A 22,467-nucleotide genomic window follows, 5' to 3' on the forward strand; every position below is an offset into this window, starting at 1 on the left:
TCATGGTGCAACCAGATCTCCCCAAAGGGTTCTTGGGCACGTCTCCACAACCAGCTCCTTGTTGTCCATTCCTTTACCCAAAGCAGCAACTGACAGGTGAGAGCACACCCCTGCCATAAAGCACCCATGACGCAGTCTCAGGCACGCTCAGTAACAAAGCTACGGGGCAGGTGAGCAATGGGACGGGCCAGCTCATGGCCAAAGTTAGCTTCACAGGTACCAGGACAATTCAGTTTGTAGTATTAGTGCAGTATTTCCAGTTTCTTTCAACAGAGAATGTAAATTAACCTCAGTTCTGCTTATTTGTCATTATTTAACCACCAGCATTGTGCAGAGGGATAAGGCTGACCCTTTGTCCTGAAAACAGGCTCAAATGGAGCATTTTATTTCCAGCTTGATGGCATAAATGCACTGAAAATGCTAAACTCACCTTGGCAGCCCTCCTAACTAACACCATGGCACTAAGGGTAAATTTTGCTCTGACTGCAGGGAGTGCGTACACTCAGCAATGCTCCTTATTTTAGGTAGATTGTTTTTTCTTGCAGTGCATCAAAGCTACTGCATCTAATACCTCTCGTTTGGATTCCTATCGCTCTTTTGATTGAGGTGGCTTGTGGAACAGCTCCTTCTGCCCTTTAAAACCTCAGAGGAACTTGGGAAGAAGACAAATCCTTCATCAACCATCTACGTTTGTTTCTATTTTTGGTGAACAATTGCGCTTTCGTCCTCTTTCCTAATTACATTTTGATCCTGACTACTAACATAACGCAGTGTTTCCCCCCCTCCTTATGAAGGAGAAAACAGATGTCCTCATTTGGACAGGGCATTGCTACAGGAACCCACGCGCCCTAGCAAGGGTCACAGTGCATCTACAGAAGGTGGTAGGGATAATTTTCAGGTAAGACCGAAAGAGCCATCCAGCAGGACAGAGGAAGAAAGAATCACCTACCCAGCACCCTGGAAGGAACAAGTCCTTGGGCCCAGCATCCCAGGAGGATATTTCACCATAACAAGTGGGATCAGCAGGCCAGCTGCCTCAGACTGGCTGAGCCACTGTGTTGCATGTGATTTTCTCCTTAATCCTTCTGGAGCTGCTGTCAGGAACTGAATTGAACCCCGAGTTTTGATAGACTTGCTTCTTGTCTATATGCTTCTCTTTTTCAAGCCAGAAGTCACCCCCCAAAGAAAATCCAATCACATTCACTGATTATCATAGCTGGCCTACCTCTGCAAGATAGCTTCCAGGACCACAAGGATCAGGAAATAAAAATAATGTCATATTTTTAGTGTCTCAGTGAAAGGATGGCTTAAACAGGAAAATTGAGGCAGTACAATTTCCTAAGATTTATAGTTTCAAATTAAATTGCTTCTCCTAATGCAGGGAAAGAAGTAAACATTTGGCGACTAATGGAATTTAAAGTGATGGAGACCTACATCTCCTGGTCTTCAGGAGACAACTCAAATTTTTGAAATACAGAGTGAGCACTTGCTATTTCTGGAGGTTCAGAGACAGTCACTTCAGAACAAAATGAATTTATTTCTATACTGTTATGGTGCAGGAAACTCAATAAAACCTGATAAAACTGCTAAAATAATATCTTCCACATTATCAAACTAAAACCAGCCTATCTTTTAATTTCCTGAAATCTTTTGCTAAAGATTTTGTCAATGGAAAGACATTTTCAGCTTCAATCAGTCGCGAATAGCACAGCATGCAGACAGAAGAAATCAGATACACACATGCACACACAAAGTATGCAGTTCCTTCAAATCACTGATTATCAGTGTTAGCCAGGCTTGACAGGGGTTTTCTTCATAGGTACTTAACACCAGTGAAAATTCTTCATTCGCCTCTGGGTATGATAGTTCGGGGTCTGTTCGTGGAAGGATTTGATGTCCTTCTAGATTTACATAGGGCACATGATTGTCATTTTAGAAATGGCTAATAATAATAATAATAATCTGAACCTCATCTGCAAGCCCTCCAAGTCTTTTCCAGTTGTTTTGTTTATTACAGCAGATATTTAAAATCCATAGAATAAGCAGGGCAGCAAATAATACTGGTTTGGTATGTTGGAGATGGCAGATGTTTGGTTTAAACTCAGGTGTCCATCTGAAAGATTGTCGTGCAGATCAGTTTGGGAGACGTGGTGATTGATTAGAAATGGGACAGAATTTTTCTAAGATCTACCCCTTCTAGCTCCCACATCTATGTTGTGCCATTTTGCAAGGGGAGAGCCCAAGAACACGCATGTGCCCTGAAGTCCTTGCTTCAGAAAAGCTCCCAAGGAATGCCACGAAGTCAATGTTACAACATATCTTCAACCCTGTGCACCTCTGAAAGATAAAGAAGTTTTGTGGTAAAATAGTCCCAGGCTCACCCATATCCTACTCACGCTTGTTTTTTCTTTGAATTAATGAGGCTAGTTTAAAGCAATTGTAATAACAACAGAAATGGCTTTTAAATATCAGAACCACCATTTCCCTAAGCGTTATGTTCCACTGGAGCCACAGAACTGCCATCACTCAAACTCAAGTGCTGATGGCAGAAGGTTCAACTTGCCCAAGAGCCAGACTGAGCCAATGGGATACACAGCGATACGAAATAACTTGCTTAGTTCACAGCTGATGAGCATTCACCTATCACCCAGTCCTCACTCACCTCCAACTCTCCTGCAACACCATTCTCCTGTCAGTACCTGTGTAAGTGACATTCCTATCATACTCACAAATTGGGGTCATCCACAAGTAGTTCTCAAGCTGCAGGAGGTAAACTGGCAACGTTTCAGTGGCACTGGGCAGCTTCTGTCTTCATGCAGAGTCCAGCCTTCCAGGGGATGCTCATAAAAATAGTGGAGAGAGAGCACACACGTTTATATGCTGTCATTGACCCCTCAGGGAAGAGGAACGGGTGTAAAAAAAAAACCTATCAGATCCTAAACAGGGCAACTGTCACATGTAAAACTTCCAGCTAGGTACCTAGCATTGCGGAGTTTCACGTAACCTTCAACTATCCACAGCCATTCCAGATTTAAACAACCCTAACAGCTGAATGAGAGCTACTTACTTCAGCTCCCCTAGTCAAGGCACTAGGCTAGGAACCTCTCTCATCAACTCCCCCAGGGTTTCTCTTGTACCAAGTCCTGGAGCTCTTGCTCAAGAAGGCTGCTGGCCAGCTGTGTCAAATCCAAAAATCAAGCCGCTTCCCAGCTCTGGCCACCGGAAGGCTCTAATGGGGATTTTACAGTGGCTGGAAAAAAACAGCTACGGTTTACAGCAATTTGGATTTAGGGGAAATTTAGGTTTCTGAAGAGACCTTTGGCTCAGGTCTAAAACCAGTATAAATAATAAGCCTGATCAGAACTGCTGGGTGTTTTTACCATGCTTAGGACCCCAAGAAGTCACATTTCCCTCTTCTGATTTTGAATCCATGTCAAGTAACAGAGCTTTGCCCACACTGAACATCGCACAGGACATTCCCCAGGACTTGGGAATTGATCAGACAAGTACATAGATAGCTGGTATGTTACTGTCTTACCTTAAGTTGATTAATGCCACCAAATTGAGCATACCTGGAAGACAAATTTTAGTTAAAAGCCTGGTCGTTTCAGGTATAGTTAAGTGGGCAGCACACTAGGCATTTAGCAAAGACAATTGTCCAGTGTGAAATTGCGATATCCAGCATGCAATTCATTTATCATGACGTTATGAGATCTTGTGCTGCACCAGGTGTTACACAGCAAGCCTTTTGCGCCACCTCCCTTTTTGACTAAATGTCAGTTAGAAAATGAAGAAAAACTTCAGTGTTAGTTATTGGTGGCAGCTCCAACGATAGTAAGTATACAATCAACTGTTTCCTCTCTCACAAGGGTTTTTCAAGTTTCCAAACCTTTTTATCCTTCCTCCACTTAAAGGTTACAGGGAAATTGAGTGTTCAATACTAAAAATAGCTTTCGAAAATGCAAAACATTATAAACAACAATGACAGGGCAGCAGGCACAAGACTTTCTTGCCACAAAGATGACAGCTATTAGTATTTGACAGTACAAGTTTTATATTAGTACCGAGCTGCAGGACAGTACTTGCAGCGCTTTAGAAAAGGGATAGCACCTTTGTGTACAGAAGGTACAGTCCCAACCTAGGACTACATATGAAAACTAAGTTCTCTAATTTTTCTTTTAATAATGGAACAATAAAAACTCATAGTTGCTTCAAATATTTATTTCCATGGCAAAAATAGACTATAATATATTCATTTCACATATATTACATTCAGTAATACAAGCTTTTCTGTCTATGAAACACAATTTGTACATTGTTTTACAAACCAATTTCAGTTTTACAAGAATTAAAGCTGTTTTGATTATACATTTTTACAGTATTGGTGGCAAGACAGCAAAAACAGACATGTTACCACTAGCTTAGTACTAGAAAATAATACTTCGTGTTTGCTACTGTTTAAACGAAGTCCCATTTAAATCCTTGCATACTGGCTCAAATGAAAATAAAAGAAAATGGAGCCAGATCCTGCATTCCTCTGACATTAAGGACTCAATCCTACAAAACTGCTGAAAGGACTTCAAACACCCATTTGCTTTAACGGAATGAAGAGATTTCAGCAATGTGCAGGAGTGTGCAGACTGACTGATTCGCCAGGTCAAGCCTCTAAAATTTCCATCCAAGTCCCCCCAGATCAGCCATAAAGAGGACAGGTATGTTGGGTATTTCAAAGCAATTTAAGAAAGTATCTTTGTAAAGAGCACATACACCTTGTCTGTCAGAATTATCCAGGATTAGCACGGTGACAGACTGGAGGATTTTACATGGGTTTTCCCCATCAAGTTTCCTACCGTTCTAAAAATTAATGGCATTTGCAAAGTCTTTAAAGTATTTTAAAAGTCTCCTAATTTTACCTAAATATTTCCAAATGGAAAAACAGCATTTAAATTCCCTTTATAAAAGTTAGGCACCTTCTGAAACTGTGCTCATAAAATTAATAATTTGGTAGTTTTGATTGCCGCATATCTGAACCAAAATAACGTTACGGTATCTACGGACTTGCTCTCTAACTTGCCACAGGCTGGATCTGTTGTAAACTCTATTCATAAGATTCTTTGCATTTGATTTCTGTCTTCGTTCCCTAATTAGAGCTGAAGAATGGACTTCTAAAGAACAAATACACTGGAGGTTATTCTTCACCACTGAATGCAGCATCGTGTGGAAAATAGCAAAGAATAGAACCAAAGGCCATTTAGCAACTGTTTTTTTAAATGCTCATTGAAGTTAAATCCTTTTTTTTTCAGCTCCTGTAGACCTTAAAGTAACACGTGTGATGCCAACAGAATACACCAAGGTAGCTGGTCCCCAACAGGATCTTTTTTTTTTTTTTTTTTTTTTTTTTTTTTTTTTACAGACATGTTTGCAACAGCTGTTAAAAGTTTAAGATTTTTTCCCTTACCTTAGCACAGTATTACATTGTTTTAATATCACTGTATTGCAAATGCTGCACTGCAACATAATTTCTAAGCACATGTTAAACTCCACATTTCAAGGGCCTGATTTTCAGCCCAGCCTTAACCTGGTGCAATTCACACCTACTGTAAACACCTGGCTACATTCATTAAGTATTTAGACTTTCAAATCATCTAACCTGCATCCATTAGAAATTATCACTGCAAAATTGCATGTATGCCTATTCCCCCTGCATTTTGCATGTGTAAAACCAGAGACCATGCTTTGAAAAATCTGATCTTTAGCAAGTAAACAGAAACTGATCTGACAGATTGCATTAAATACATTTGGAAAGGAAGATATGTAAAAATAACACAGCCTCTGAAAAAAATATTTGGAGTTTCAAAAATCCCATTTTAAAAAGCCAGTAAAAATAACACCTATGACTACATACTCAGTTACCCTAGCACAGCATGAAAAACATACCATATGAATCAAACCCTTCTAGCAGCTCTACTGGGGATACAAAACGTTCCAAATCCTCCTCCAAATGCCTTCAGCCATTCCTCAAATCCTCACTCTCTACTTCCAGCATTTTGTGCTTTCACAAGAGAATTTCTTCCGAACTATCTCAGCTACTTTTCCTTTGAATGCTGTAGCTCCATGTATGCACATTCCTGCTGCATTCTTTTGGTTAATTCTTTTAATCTGTATTTAAATTTAAAGCAATTTAAAGTGAGTATTCATGCTTTAAGGGCTCAAGCTTTCATTGGCAATAAGCCCATTTTAATTCCTACAGTATCAGGAAGAACTGCAGGAATTTTGCATCTTGCAGGACTGGACTCTGGCTTTGCATGACTTTGCAGTATTGAAAAGAAAAAAAACCCAAACACTACACTCTGAAGTGCAGAGTTCTTAGCAATTGAAGTGTTGTTTCTTTTAAATTGATAATTTGAACTAACTATTGAAATATAGTAATGAGTTCGCTATTTTTTAAGTCCAGGGTTTTAGTAACGCTACCGGTATTAAAACTGAGGTCTCATCACACAGCTAGCTTGTATGATAAACGACCCTGCAGTTCCCAAGTTTGGTCCAGAGGCCACTGAAATCTATGAGCCACTCAACTTTAACAGCTGCTCCAACAAGAAAAATGTAGCAGCAGCCTCAGGTAGTTTTACTTATTAAATTTAAGAAGCTATTTTTGTATAAAATTGCTCCAAATGTCATCCACTTCAAAAAAAGATACACAGAGGAGCCCAAAATACATTTCTGAAAACGCCAAGAATTTTTTCCATTTTAGTACACATTTATTTTACTTTTATTTTTTATTACTTTATTTTACTTTTTTTTCTAAATGTTGATGATAACTTAGAGCAGCTTTTCATCCACAGAAATTGTAGGAACTCTGCCTTGCTCTCCTGCTTTGAATGAAGTGTATTTCTAGATATAAACTATAGCACCCTCCACTCGTTTTTACCGTTCACTTGTGCAAAAGGTATCACAATGAGAGCAATACTAAGGCATAAAACTTTTCCTGCTCTTCATGGGGGACAGCAGAAAAAGGAGAGCACTGCTGTGCAGGCTGCAGAAAAGCTGTGCAAAACTCCCCTGCGTACCATGGAGCTTCTCCCTCACAGAACGAGGCGAGGAGCGATTTGCAGCCTACAGCTGAGCCTGCTAAGTCAGTGACATCTTTGCAACGAACAGGGCTCTGACTTACGTTCTTAGAGAAGAGCTCCTAGCCCAAGACTACGATTCACTGGCCAAAAAATCTCTCATCAGAGCAACCAAGAAAGAAATCAAACGTGCAGAAGCCCTTACTACAATTTGTGGGTTCTTCTCCTGACTCTTCATAGAATTTGATCCTAAAAAGCATTTTCCACCTAGCCCACAAAAGACAGTCAAATCTGTCTCTTGACAGTATATAGCACCTTTATTTATCCCTGAGAGCTCTGACATCCCTAGAAATCAACATCATCTTTGCCATTTACCGCAAGAATGTCTTCATACAACTTTTCTTATTAAAAAGAGTCAGCTCAAATCTTGCATAATAATCTGGTTTCATCCCCATAAAAACAGAAGCACAGTTGGCAAAATGGACAGACTTATAGTGGAATTTTAAGCTTTTGACAAATAAATCCACTTCCGGCTCACGCTGTGACTGGATTTGGACAGTGGATGTTCTTATAATGTCCAACACTTCATGAAGCACTCAGCGCAACTACATGTAAAAAAAGCATCCCTTTTCAAGGCTCAGAACAAAGTGCTAAAAACCGAATTTTCTTCTAAAAGTTAACTGAAAATCTAAACAATGGTTTTAAAATTAATTTTGTTACAGGTGGTTGCGAGGTTTATTTTCGTTTGGTATCTTTAGAAGACAAACTGCTCATTTTCAATGCTCACTTGGAGCCATATGCTCACATACAAAAGCAATCCTGCTATCTTCAGTAGGAAAACTCACATAAAGTCAAGTCTACTAAGGTCAAGTCTATTAATGCAAAAACGGACTCGTGATGGACAGAACTGAAAGCTGAAGTGGAGGAGGTAGCAGTGTTATGCTTAAAAAAACAAATCAAGCCTGTGACTACCAGATTGGAGAGCAACCACCTCTAAAAGTGAACACAACTTCTTTCAGCAAAACAGAAAAGAAAGCCCAGAGACACACATTTCCTCACCCACCTCAGACAATCGCCTAAGTTTTGGATTAAATTGCTTGTTTTAACTGCTCCTTTTAATGCCTCACAGCTGATGTTCTGTCCCAGTAACTGCTGACCAGCTAAAAATTGTTGCTTGAAGTTGTGGTTGTATATAATTTCATTAAAAGCTGCATGTATCAGGTTATGAAGATCACAGTCTAGAAATGGAAATGGTACAAGCTACGTTTTAGAGCATACCTTCGCATTCAAAAATATTTCTGAAGATAGAAGTCAACTGTGGCAAAAAGTAGCAATGTTTTTAAAACACAGCATGATACAAATAGCTAAGTATGTTTGTTTCTTTCAATACTTCTGTTAACACAGATATGTCAAATTGGTTTGTTTGCAAGATTTATATATAAAAGAATCAGTCTTCAGTAACTGGTTTCCTCCGGACTTCCAGTTTCACATTTGGCAGTTAATACTTCCTAGGCATCTTATGGTTACAAAAAGAACATTTTTTCCCCCCATCTGAAATATTCAATCTTACTTTTACTGAGAGTAGAACAATTCAGACTGCCTGAAAGCAGACCAAGTGCACTAGATTAATACAGTGTACTTTAAAGTAATACATTTTGCATAGAATGACATATTAGCACGATGTCCTTTGGACCGTGTGGGTTTTTTTGTTGAAGTAGCTTATTACAGAGGAAACTGAGGCAACCTATTTATTATTCTTAATTAATATTTTGGGAGACAATTATTGTTTTGAAAGGGTTTTAATTATTCATAATAGTTTTCAAACCCTTGTTATAGCTCAGAAAAGTAACATAATTTCACCAGTGATAAAAATGACTTTCAGTCTCATTTCATTTCACTAAGCAGGTATCAAGGGAAATGGACATTAAACATGCCTGCAGACTGATCTACCACAGGTTTTTTTTTAAATTAAACCAGATACCTACAAACTAATAGCTCACTTTTTAATGGAGATTTTCAACTCAGCATCTCAAAACACTTGAAAAGGCAGGTAAAACCACACTGTCCCCATTTGAAAACCACAGAGGATTATTTAGGGATACTGTCATTAGACCAGACCCATGGGACAAAATGGAAACTACCAAAGGTGCGACTCACCTTCAGGTCCATGCCACAGCCATTGACTCAGCCACCTACACAGCTACTAAAATACCCAAATCTCCAGTGTCACCTCTAAGAGCTCTTACATTCTGCAGGTGTTCTCAAACAGCTTCTGTGGATATTCTTCATTGCAACGCTGCACAGCATTAGCAAAATCTGTTCTAGTACTGACAAAATAATCTGGAGTATTCTACAGAAACTTCCAGTGCTTTAAAGGCTTTCTTGACTGGGAACATAAACATTTTTAATGGTCATCTTTGCACTGTGTAAACCAGCAATCCTAGCTGCCACGCCTCCTCCATTATGTTTCATACAATCATTTCCGCTCCGCCACTATGCACCTTCTTACTCCAATTTTGGTTCTCTCACTTCATTGACTTAAAAGGCTCTTCCTAAAATAACAGGTTAGTAATGGTATATTACCATATGAAACAATGCATGATTATAGTTTCTATGTTTAACTACATAAATAACAGAGCAAAAAAAGTGCTTAAAACATTTGCATCCACTTTGATTTCAGCCAGTAAAATCAAACTGTCCTCTAAATATATGAATAATACTGAATATGTACTTTCTCTCGTCCATTTGTTTCCAATAACCTTGTAGATAATTAGAATATTTTTCCCCTGCTTGTTGCAGATAAACATGCCTCCGCTCAAATGGAACTTATCAACAGCTAACATCATCTTTCACTTGTCAGTTCTATTACACGGCACTACAACTAACTACCAATAGCTTCCCCTTCTACTTTCTGCATGATTTTTGAAAAGTTAGTTCAAACGTTGTCAGTCTTCTCCTCTGAAAATATTATGCTGTTTAAAAAGTTTTGGGTTGTGGTGTTTTGTTTTGTTTTTTAATTAAAAAATGCTGAATATAAAAATAACCGTCCTTAAAGCAACAGCTTAAAATATCTAAGAGCTGCTAATTTTGCTGAGTAAACCAGAGGAAACCAAAAGTTCATTTTAAAAAATATAGATGTATTGTTCTAAATATAAAATTGAAAGCAGAATGAAACTGCATAAGACCTTGACATTCCCAAGGAGCAGGTTTCTCACCCCACGTGCATCTACAGATTTCAGCTTTCGCACAGTTAACAATTATGCTTTAAAACATAATGTTAGTAAAATTGTGCCATATACTTCCATTCCGTAAGATACTTATTTTGCCCAGAGTAACACCACTCTAAAGAACGTATGCAAGTATTACAGACCAGTACAAGTAAAATCATCCCCTAATGTGACTGCAGCTGAACATGGAAGAATTTAGTCCAGCGAAGATCCTGCTTTGCGGGGACTGTTACACTGACTTGCATTTCACAGCCACACACCAGCCCTAAAAGGTAACTGTGTGATTCATCACACGAAGAAAACACCAGTGAGAGCAGGTCTGCCTGGACAACTATAATTTTCTTTCTGTAAACTCTTGCAGTGTCCCTTAGGAAGTGGCAGGGATTATATAAGTCTAGAACTTTTGAGAAACTGTATGAGAACTCCATAGACGAAAGTGTACTGCGAAAGAGTCTGCACCATCATCATTCTCTGCTGCCTCAACATGTCCAGCACTCGTGGGATGTCCAGCATCTGGAGGAAGAGAACAAACCATTACAAGTGACTGGTGAGCAAGAAGACTGGCTTGCACTTTCTGAGCAGGAGGTTCAGAGCAGTACCAGTGATCTAAGGGCAGAATCAGCTGCTCTAATTTCAGCTCCGACAATTCAGTGTCCATGCCTGCAGTATGGACTGCACTACACCACTGACCATGCCTACCTCCTCATCTGTGAAACATGCATAATGTTAAACTTGCCTATCTCATGGGGTACGGGTCTTCACAAATCTAATGGCTGCAAAGTCTGTCACAGTGTTAGGACAGGGATGCACAAAGAAACAATCAGTTTGCTGAGTCTCAGCTGGCATACTATATTATTAATAAACACTTTACAGCTGTTCACTTCTGGCTAAAAGCTGATAGGACCAGGTTTTATTCTATTAAACTACCGCTTTGTCCTCTGCTGAAACTGATATGGCAAATACACTACACTTAGGAACAAAATATTTAATAACAAGCAGAGACACTGGCTACAAAGCATGTTCTTGAATATTATCCATTAAAACTAAGGCATGAAGTGAAAGTGGTAAAGGCAGGGCGAAATCCTGAAATATGCTTAGTGGCCTAGGGCATACCTTGTTCTGCTCAGTGACTCAACATCTTATGGAGTCAAGAATCCAAAAGAGCATTCCGGTACCCAGTGTGTAAGTGGGCAACTCTAGAAGACTATTAACTTCTGTTGAATTCCCATGAGCTCTTTCAACCATAGTTGTAAGGGCTCTTCCAAAGGCCACATCTTGGGAACGCTCAGATGAACAGCCATAAAATATATATAAGGCAGGTTATTTACTCTTCCACTACCTAACATTATTTAAAGCACGAGAAAGAAAAAGAGATCACCTCATTGTGTTCCAAGCAAGCGATCATGATCTCTGACAGTATGACCACTCCTGTTCGTCCTACACCTGCACTGCAATGTACCAGTACAGGAGGATTAGAGTTTTTAGGATCCACAGTGCTGTTCGTATGGCGCCGCACTGACTGTATCTCTTCCAAGTATGCTATTAAGTTCAACAAGATAAGAATAATAAATTTAGGAGATGAAGCCCCATAAGCCATGCCATTACGCTGTATGACCACCAGAAAAGTAGTAATTTAACAAATGACATCCCACAGAAAAATGATGCACTGTATAAATCACAAGTCATATCCCAACCAAAGCAATACAGATCTATAAAGATCATCTAACTTTTGTAAGGCTTTCCTTGCCTTGTTCCCCTATTCCCCACCAAAGGTGGCTCGTGGCCATCTTGCTACTGCTGGAACATATTCTAATGCGTAGTATGTGATGCAGTTATGTTTTAATCTATATGAACTTTTAGTAAATTATATATTTGGCTTTAGACATAAACAGTCACTTTAACAAACTGGCAGGTATATTCCTGCAAAAATAGAATTCAGTATCTCTTGCTGGTGTGAAGAAACCTTTTACAGCAGAATGCTTGGCATACTTATCAAAAGCTAATTCACATATAGCAGCCATTTTAGGAGGTATTAAAAAAAAAAACCAACAAACGAACCCAAAAACAAAGCTATTAAATACAACTTACAGAGAAATCCCTTTAAATCCTCTGGACAGCCATGCTCTGGCCAGTCAGTATACTGCAGATGCCAAACTGTTCTCTCCTGTCCTGTGAGAAGATGTTTAATCTTCAAACCCGTAGTTGCATAGCAGCCTGAGTCAGTACGGAATCGTGTAGTAATCTTAAATCTTCCATATGTTACAGTGTTGTGTCTTGAACCAAGACGTGGCCAGTATCTGAAGCTTTTTTCTCGCCCGCTTTCCTTAAAAGTAAAACACTTGCTTAACAAGAAACATTAAGAAACATTAAGAACACTCATACAACTAATGCTCCTGTAACAACTGTATCTCTCCTCTATTAAGTACTACGACAGTTATGGTTTCTCACTGAGTAAACCAACTTTCCAGCGGAAAGAGTTTGCAAATTTACATCTTTCTGCCAAGGAAAGCAAGACAGAATGGCAAAGGGGTAACTAGACATTTATCTTTGATTGGTCTTCTTGTTGGAGCAAAGATCCCCTTCCTCTAACAGATCATAACAAAATCATTGCAGAATTTCTGGGAGAAACCTGACTCAGTTTATACTCACTTCCTCTGCCGTCACCATAGCTATGATGGCAATCCCTTGTTCCCAGATCATCTGCCAGAAATCCTGACATGTATTCTGCAAAGGGCCCTGTGTAGCAATGTAATCCCACTCTATGCCACTAACAGAGATCTGTAAAAAGACAGACATTAGATTAGTAATTATTGAAAACTCCCTTTCCCCAATTCTTAAGTCAGCCATTTGAAGAGGCACAAACTGAAAAAAAGACAGCAACACTGCAGGAGTAGAAGCCCATTGTGAGTTATATCTCCTCCCATTTTTTAGCTGCATCTTGTCACATTAGATGCAGAAGAGACACAATATTTAAAACTGTATAGGCACATAGCTAAATAAATGTATTTTACATCATAAGCATAACGTAAAGGTGAGTAAATAAAGTTGTATTTCTCTTTTGTGAATTTAAGGTATTCTAGCCAATTTGGGTTTAGAGAAGCTTTCATACCTTGGTGCTGCAAATGCTATTACATGCACTAAAAATTCGGAATTAGCTGATGTTTCCTCAAAAAATATTATCTTGTTTGAGAAGGGTCATAAGAGTTACTCAACATTTGTGAATGAGTTGAAGTATAGAAACTACGGTACCATGTCAGTGTACAAACAGATTTATTAAAAAAGACAGCAACACAACTACAACTGCTGCTTTGACGATCTCAACTCTTTTCAGGGAAAGCATGAAGCCAATTGTAGTTGCACTTTAAGTAAGTAAATGCATTGAAAATGAATTAACTGCCTTGAAGGTTCTTTAGGTTGCCCTGCAACTTCTTCACTTTTTTAAACAGAGTTTGAAGAGCTAAGGCTGGGGAAAGGGGGCAACTGAAGATTATGAAAGAGCAGATTTCTCCCGGCTCCATCTGTTCCTCTAACCATCCAAAAAAGCTTAAGCTGGGAGCCAGCTTACTGCCTGTTGTGGATCTAGTCTGAGAGTACAGAAGAGTAAGAAATAATAAGGATTGTCACTGCAGTTCAAAAATATCATAATCATTGCAAAGGATCCCAGTTTGTTATAAAGCTATTTGCCTTCTTAACTCTGGCAAGAATGGACATGCCTTCTGTTAGCACCAATCCACAGAGAGACGAGACAGAGAGAGAAAGGAAACAGTAGATCAATACAGAAGCAAAATGCAGAAGACCTCTCCAATAATTAACCCTCCATTATTCTAGATAATGAGGAAAAACAGTTTCCTCCTTTCCCCAAAGAAACCTCTGCAGAAGGAGGGAAAGAGAGAGAGATGGAGGGATTCTCACTCATCTGACCAAACCAAAACTGATAGCCAAATCCATTTTTATGGAATGGATGAACTGGAAAAATATTTCTCCAACAGTATTTCTCTCACCTTGATATGAGATGCATTGATGTAACCCGTGTTATTTTCTTTGGTTGGGACTAGCTCTACTCTGGTATCATCATAAGGAAGGACGTCCTGGAACCGGTTTCTTTCAGCATTTTCAGGAAGCCGAGCTATTGAGCACTCGCCATCTATAAGTCTTTTTTTCTGAATGCGCTCATATTCAGTAAACACCATCCCCTGCTCTAACCGTTGTTCCAGAACTTTACACTGAAAGACAGAACACAGATAACCATACAAAGTCACGTTCTAAGGCGAGTCTATTTTAACAGAGAATTCATGAAGGATAAAATGTATGTATTTTCCTCTCCTACATACTTTTTCAATGCTTTTCCAGCTATTAATGTTCAAAAACATACCAGAATAAACTAGAAGTAACCCTAACCAGCAGGAATTTTGTTCAAGTGAAAACTAAGAAGCCTGTTACACTTCATTAGGTCACAAAGACTGGATACCGCTGGTGAAAGAAAAATTACTTCATCGTTTCTATAAAGACAACCCAGTCGGCCAAAGAAATATTTGGCCAAACCAGATAGCTATGCTATACTACAAATCGCCTCAAATACCTTTGAACAAGAAATACTCATTAATCCTCCTGCTCAATATAGCATGTTAGATTACATCATTTGAAAAGGTCTCCTTTAATCTTGTAATCCAAAAAAAATTAAGTCAACTTTGTCATTTGGATGGAGAAGAACTCTAAAAATGTAAAACAAACCACTTGCCTCAGTCAACAAGCTAATAATTCACTACCAATATTCCACATTTTCTTAGGCTGAAGATATTAAACTTTGCATACAGCAGCAAAGCCTTCTTAGAACCTCTTGTTGCAGCTGAGGTATAAACCCATGATTTTTTCTACTAGTAGAATTCAATCTGTTTTATTTAATAAGCTGCTCCCTCCCTCCCTCCCTCTGCTCTGCCCCCCCCCCCGATTTATTCTTTCGAAACCAAGTTCTTTCTAAATCATAAGACACTCCTGGAATTTCAGCATCTCTTTGCCAACAATAATTAGAGGAATAATATGTAAGTTTTCAGCCAGAAAATTTCATCTATGTCACATGTCCCCAGCCTCTCACAGCAACTGCTCCACAGTATCAGGTCAGAAAAGTTCACTACCAATTCCACATTTTCTTAGGCTGAAGATATTAAACTTTGCATACAGCAGCAAAGCCTTCTTAGAGCCTCTTGTTGCAGCTGAGGTATAAACCCATGATTTTTTCTACTAGTAGAATTCAATCTGTTTTATTTAATAAGCTGCTCCCTCCCTCCCTCCCTCTGCTCTGCCCCCCCCCCCGATTTATTCTTTCGAAACCAAGTTCTTTCTAAATCATAAGACACTCCTGGAATTTCAGCATCTCTTTGCCAACAATAATTAGAGGAATAATATGTAAGTTTTCAGCCAGAAAATTTCATCTATGTCACATGTCCCCAGCCTCTCACAGCAACTGCTCCACAGTATCAGGTCAGAAAAGTGCCTTGTATCAAATAACCATAATACCAAATGTTGCAGAGGAAGGTGTAAAACCTCAATCATATGCAGTCTGCACATCAATACATCAACTGTACAAACTCCTTTATCATCTTTAGGCTCAATTCCCTCATTTAAACTGATAATAACATGAAGCTGAGCAATGAAACAGGCACTGAATCAACTTTAAAGTTGTCTTCTAAAATATCTGCAGTCTGGACTTCTTTTCATGTCACATGTCTGCTTTGCATTGCCTTGTCTCAACTGTTTTAGGAATTACTTCCATTTCACAGTATCTATTCTGCCTCTACATGACTGCCTGAAGAGAAAGTGTAATGACATGTCTTTTTCAGAACTTGACTTTATGGATTCTTCTTTTACCTCAACACTTTGGGCAGAGCTAGCTGAATAATAATATGGCTGAATTCAATAAAGGTCAATCCAGGAAGAGATGATGGCTGTAAGCAAGAGTAAATAACCAACAAATGTAGAACTGTATCTCAATAACACAATATTAATTTTTGTCCTTTAGCATCTTTAAGGAGTGTCTATATAGTTCAAAAAGAACTTCAACTGTGTTGAAATGGAACAGTCAAATCTCCCTCCTATGGATCTCACTCCACGCCTTCAAACTCCAAGACTGAACTTCTACTGTGTGACTTGCAATTAAATTTTCTTGGCCTGTTCCTTAAAACTGCAGCTGAGAGCAGGACTGTTCCTATAGGTTCTAATCCCTGCCCAGTGACTACCAAACAAATTGAGCTAGAGGGGGTCTGCAGCTGAGGATGCCCAACCATGCTCAGAAATGGATTCTAAGGAGACCACTGGTCGCAGAATGTACAATAATCACTGTAGACCTTGGTGTATCTAGTTGCTCCCTGGTCAGATGTGTGATGACAGCACTGTTGTACATAGCCCTTCACAGGCTGGATACTGACTGTATTTTACTTTCCTGCACTTATTTTATGATATACGAGGCAAAGTGAAGTATATTTACTGACGTCGTTTACCCTGACACAAGCAGATGGAGTCTTATATTTCTCAAAGAATGATCCTCAAATTCTAGAACCTGATATCCTCTCAGTGATCTGAGATTTTTTACTGAATTTAAAATTTCTGCAGATCACACAAGTTCCATCTATATTTTTAGGGATCCACCTGAGAAAAACAGATAAATACAATCTGCACAAGCTGTACCCTGGGGATGCAATTTAACTACAAAATTTACTGTAAAAATTGTATGAATTACTAATAATTACAACGACATTCAATCTCACACTCAGAATTTTAATTTTCATATTTTTTCAGTCTGGAAAACCCAAAAATTAAGAGAGAAAACAGAAAGATTTGGCGCAAAAATGTATCGGTAGATACTAGTTAATTTGATTTGCTTCCTATATGTTTAAAGGGAAAACTATAATCTGAATCACTGTCATCTTAAAGAAAAATCTGAGTTACACCCAATACTTCTAGCAATGACTTAACAATCAGAAGTCTCATTCTTCATTTTGTTTCTATTCTCAGTATTTGAGTTGCTTTGAATCTGAAGCATTTTAAAGTCAACACAAAGCACCATTCATACGCATTTCATTTTGAAAAATCACTAGTATAAAAGAGAAATCAAGCATTAAAAAACTCCAACATACCCGTTCATCATTTGTTGCTCTTGTTGATTCTTCCTTCCCCTCATCTGGCAGAGGCATTCTAGTCAAAGCTAGTCCATTTAGGGCAGCTAGCTTTAGAGGCCCTATTTTTTTTGCATCATTTTTATTCTTTTTCATACCCTGCAAAAGAAAAGCTAAAACTTGTCAATATTCTTAAATATCTGATGAATTTATAAAGCAGAAACCAGATGAGTTCAATTAAGCAAAGGATACTTCTTTGACCCCTTCTGCAAACAGCTCTGACCTTTTTTTTTTTTTGATAAGCACTGCAGTGAGAGATTAGGGTGGTGGGACTACATTCCTGCAAGGACACAACACAAGTCTGTCTTCATTCCAGACAGGTTAATGAAACTGCATGAGAATAACAAATATTGTTCCCTACAAAGCTCACAACCAAGGGTGTGAGGTGACAACTCTGGATAATTAACATTCTTGGACAGAATTGAAATCACTTTCCAACCCCAAAAATACATAAAAATGATTCCTTACTAGACTTATGCAGTTTGCAGGCACTTTTCTTCCCTACAAGCAGGCATAACAATGAGCATGTATACCTTTAAGGTATTTGGATACAGTTAAATGTTTGACTAAGTTTGCAACAAACTGCACATACAAAACATGAACACAGAACTGCAGACAGATCTGAGCCCTGAACCAGGCCATGCATCTAAATTATCAAAGTTACCATTCGTTATCTGAGAAAAATACCAAAGGGGGATTTTTACGAAAGAATAAATTCAAATGATTCTTTTAAAAAGTGTAAGAGAAAACTTCATCATTCCTGCAGTTGCTAAGTTTCGTTGTTGACAAAAATACACTGAAAATGTGAGTGTATATGCTGCTTGAATGATAATCAATGCTTTCAAAAGCTAAATGGTAGTAAGGAATAGGAAGACAAAGCCAAGAGGATGACACCACATTTAAAAGTGAAGTGATCACAAACGCAACAGTAAGAGTTCATTGAAAAGCAAAATGTGCAAACATTGGTAGGGGCCAGCTTTGTTACCAGGATATTCATCTCAATATTGAATACAGAAAGGTAATATTCTCTATTATGCAATGGTACTCTTAAATGTTACTGAACTAGAAAGCATTTTACTGAACACTTCCAGTGAAAAAGTTTTAATATCAATTTCATTTCAAAGGTTGACTTGAACATTTACATAGCTATCAGAAGGAAAAGGCAGGGTATGATTTTGGTAGACACATCGGTGTCTGAAAATGTATCTTTTGGAGAACAAAATACTAAGTGACTATCTAAATGTGAACACAAGGAGAAAGGTATCACCTTTTTTTCCTATATCCACATAACAAACAGGAAGAAAGAGATTTAGAAAAACATACACAATTATAAAATTAATTGAAGCTCATTAAGGTTCATTTCATTGTGTTCAGCTCCATGTATAGCAGATCTGACAGATAAAAAATTGTGAGAGCAGTAACTATTTAAATACATAGCTTTTGCATAGGTTAGCTTTTGCAGCATCAGCTGTAACAGTTACTACAGCAGTAGAAGTTATATGGTAGTTCCACTGCAGTCCAATTTGTGCAGAAAACTATCTGACACTAACTCAGGCAGGCAAAGTTAACAACAATCTATTTTAAAAGGCAAAATAATAATAAAAATGGTCTTCCTCCATTAGTACCTGAAATATGCCACAGACTACATAAAACTGAACAAAAGCTTAAAACGAGTGGTAAGGACTGCCAGTAAAATTGTACAGTCCCACACAGACCTTGATGTTTCTGTGAGGTCGGAATTAGAGGGAAGGTGAAACTTGCAGTTGTTCACTATTTATGGCTTCATAAGAGTGGAGTAGGGGAAAGAGACATGCCAAGGAAGAAATATCTTTAGTGGGATAAAAACAGCTTGAAGGGAAGGCAAAAGGGAAAGGATATGAAAAGGGGAAGGGATGGAGGAAAGAAGAGTACACAAGGAAAGAATTTAATTGCCTAATGCGTCAGGTCCCCCTCTTAGGTCAGAAGAAGAAAGCAAATGAATCAAAGAAAGTACACATTCAGCTACATCCGATTTTTCAGTGAGAGGAAGATTAGAAAGCTGGTAGTGGAATGGAAAGAGTTGCTTCTGTTCCAGGTAAGGATAGGTAGGGCAGAATTTCGGATCTAGAACTGACTTTAAATTAGCTCATTCTACAGTTGCTAGCCAGGTTAGGTGTATCAGATCAATGGAGGCTGCACAGCTGGATTTGTGTGGGAGGACTATCAAACAGAATTCAGACATGGCAGAGAAGGGGATAAAAGATAGCTAAGCAAAGTTAATCAGGGAAAAACAGAAAAATAAAGGTCAAGCTTAAGGTAGCTTTTAATTCACATGTTTTAAAAGCATCTCAGGTTGATTTAAAAAAAACCCCAAACCTCAAACAAAAACCCCACACAACTCCCGCTACAGAACAACCCGAAACAAGAGGAATAGTATCTACTTACACCTAGCGGGGGAAGGCCTTCCACAATATTCTTCTTCCCAGACAAAAGATCGGACACAGGTCTCTTCTTCACTGAATCTTTCCTTATTCTGTATCTCCCTGATGTTGTAAGATCAGATTCCGACATAGATGGAGTAAGCAGTCCTTCCCCTCTTCTCTGTACCTGGCTTTCTACTAGTAAATGAACGGGGCTCATATCTTTCATTCTCTTTTCTGTCTCTGTTATATGTAATTTAGGTTCAAGAATATGCAAAGGGCCAGCAGATGAAGCAACAGAGCTGTAAGGGTAGTTCAGTACTGAATCATGAGAATAACCCCCCATAACAGATGGAAGTTGGGTTTGATCTTCAGGGAGAGGAGAAAGACTTGTACTAGCTTTGTTTTCTTCTTCAAATTCTTCTTCCTCGCTACTGTGAATCAGCATAGTGGCATCTGAAAGGGTTTTCTTATGATCACAGTTCACACTTTCTTCTTGCTCACTTTCTTTTTGCTTTGTTCTCTCCATCAGAATGTTGGACTGTGACCCTTCTGAGATAACTCTTGGAAGAGCCACATCTGCTGCAGAAGCTGACATGGTCCTCTCTTTAATTCTTATTCCTTCAAAGCTGGGAGTCAAGCCTGCTATTTCAATACTGTTCCTTTTCTGCAGCTGAGCATGGCGTGCCGATGTTAGAGGTTCACTGACTTCCTGCAGAGAATGTGCCACCGGTAGGCTGTCTTCCTGAAATGTCTGGACAGAATGGTGCACTCGCCTTGTGATAAGATCTGGATTGCTGTTGCTAATGTAGATATGTCGTGAAAGGTCTGGAGTACTATTTGCAGGTCTTGGGTACGGGTATGGGGGAGGTGGTCGATAGACTTGGGTCTTCATTATATTTGGTGCTGGATAGTCCTGAGCTTGTAGCTGCACATTTGTCAACTCGGGCACACTGACTGCCCCAACAACCGGGCGCTTTTCAGCAGGATACGGATAGGGGGATTGGCTATGAAAACTGTAGTTCAGGTTAAATGGATAATGGTTAGATTGTGGGGAAGCGATGTGAGCATGTTCTCGTATTTCAGGTTGGCTGTAAACTAAGGCATCAGGCCTGCTGTAAGCATATGAATTGCTGATGTTAAGATTTCTCATTGAATGACTCTGCCTATCTGTGTGCACCATTCCCCTGTTGAGCTGTCTCATCACAGTTTCATAGTCTGGCGTGGGACGATAAGAAGGTGGTATTAGTGCACTGTGTCTATGTGATGGGACATAATCAGTTCTGAGGACATCGCTTCCAGTAATGCTTGGGTTAGAGGACATGGGGGACGGCTGCAAGTAATGTTGTGGATTGTTCAAGGAGTTTGTGCTATGTGCACTATAGACACTACCATTGCGGATCCGACCACTGTAGTCATGAGGGGCTCTATCCAAGCTAGTCTGAGAGTGACAGTAGTATCCATTCTGATTGCTCACAAAGAGGTTATCTGAAAGTAAAGTTTAAGAACAATCTTTATGTCCAAGACATTAAACAAAAATATCCTCTATTAAGATGTAGCTAACCAATGTTTGAGATTTTCAAAATCTCAAACATGTATTGAAAATGGGAAGGAAAAAAAACCCAACCCCAGCTTTTTTGTTGTTGTTGATACCTAAGGTATGTATACCAGAATAACCCGTTATGTTCATTTAGATGATGCAAATTCCTGTTGGAAAGCATTGTCTCAGTTTAAGAACAGCTTTCTTCTGTTTAGGATAGGTTTGCTAAGTTTCAGTCCAAGTTAAACAAAATCCATATCAATCTTAAACCACACTAATTGAAAGAAAGAACGTCTACACCAGGGTTTGCACTAATCTAATGAGATTGGTTTAAACAGCAAGAAAAAAAAAAGCAAACAAAAAAAGCACCAAAAACCTAAAAACATCCCCACAACAACCAAACAAAAAACCCCTCACTCTTCTTCTCCGCCCCCAGGCCATAAGTAGATAAAGTACCACAAGACTTTTATCCAGCTGACTTGTGGGACTGGAAGGTCCCTATCAAAACTGAGGCAACTTTGCAAAAGATTACATTAAGCCCTTCAGGGCAGCAACTTTGTTAATTAAAGACACAATGTGTACAATCAAAAAAAAAGGAGAGAAAGAAGCCATGACTGCACTGTAAACAGCTTAGATTAGGAGTGTGTATCCCTTGAGAATTCTAATTAGGGTTTGCTTGGGTTTTCTTCTTTCCTTTTTTCAATCAAATGTATACCAATTCCATAACTTGCAGACTTCCTCGGCCTTTGAATTCCCCACCACCTTGTAGTCTAGCGAACTCTAAGAGAAACTTCTTTCTTCCTGCATCCTGGGTTTAATAATTTTTTTTTTTTTTTATTTGTCTGAATTATCTGGGGGCTCAGTTACTCTTTGCAGCTATTAAGATCAATATTGACAAGGATCTCACAATGCCATAACATACCAGTTTGGTACACGAACCAAAAAACTGACGGTCAGATAAAACTCACACAAGGGACTCTATAGTTGCTGTATATGCTATCATCATAACTAACTTTGCTCATATCCCATAGGAGAGAACACGGAGGAGGAGCGGCTGAGGGAACT

At 38.9% G+C, this 22,467-nt stretch overlaps 1 protein-coding gene across 2 annotated transcripts in view; it reads right to left on the reverse strand.

Moving 5' to 3' along the window:
• Positions 1-4,205: 4,205 nt before the first annotated feature.
• PTPN21 (protein tyrosine phosphatase, non-receptor type 21) overlaps positions 4,206-22,467 on the reverse strand; it is a 47,916-nt gene continuing 29,654 nt past the window's right edge. For both annotated transcript variants that reach the window (XM_009280760.1, XM_009280759.1), the window contains 7 exons: positions 19,888-21,350; positions 17,425-17,562; positions 14,296-14,517; positions 12,944-13,072; positions 12,383-12,617; positions 11,673-11,833; positions 4,206-10,807 (listed from right to left, as the gene is read on the reverse strand). In XM_009280760.1, the coding sequence (XP_009279035.1) occupies positions 10,679-10,807; positions 11,673-11,833; positions 12,383-12,617; positions 12,944-13,072; positions 14,296-14,517; positions 17,425-17,562; positions 19,888-21,350 (2,477 nt within the window). In that variant the 3' untranslated portion in view covers positions 4,206-10,678. The remainder of the gene's footprint in view (positions 10,808-11,672; positions 11,834-12,382; positions 12,618-12,943; positions 13,073-14,295; positions 14,518-17,424; positions 17,563-19,887; positions 21,351-22,467) is intronic.

This window comes from Aptenodytes forsteri, unplaced genomic scaffold (assembly GCF_000699145.1).
Source record: "Aptenodytes forsteri isolate BGI_AS27 unplaced genomic scaffold, ASM69914v1 Scaffold193, whole genome shotgun sequence".
Classification (NCBI taxonomy): domain Eukaryota; kingdom Metazoa; phylum Chordata; class Aves; order Sphenisciformes; family Spheniscidae; genus Aptenodytes; species Aptenodytes forsteri.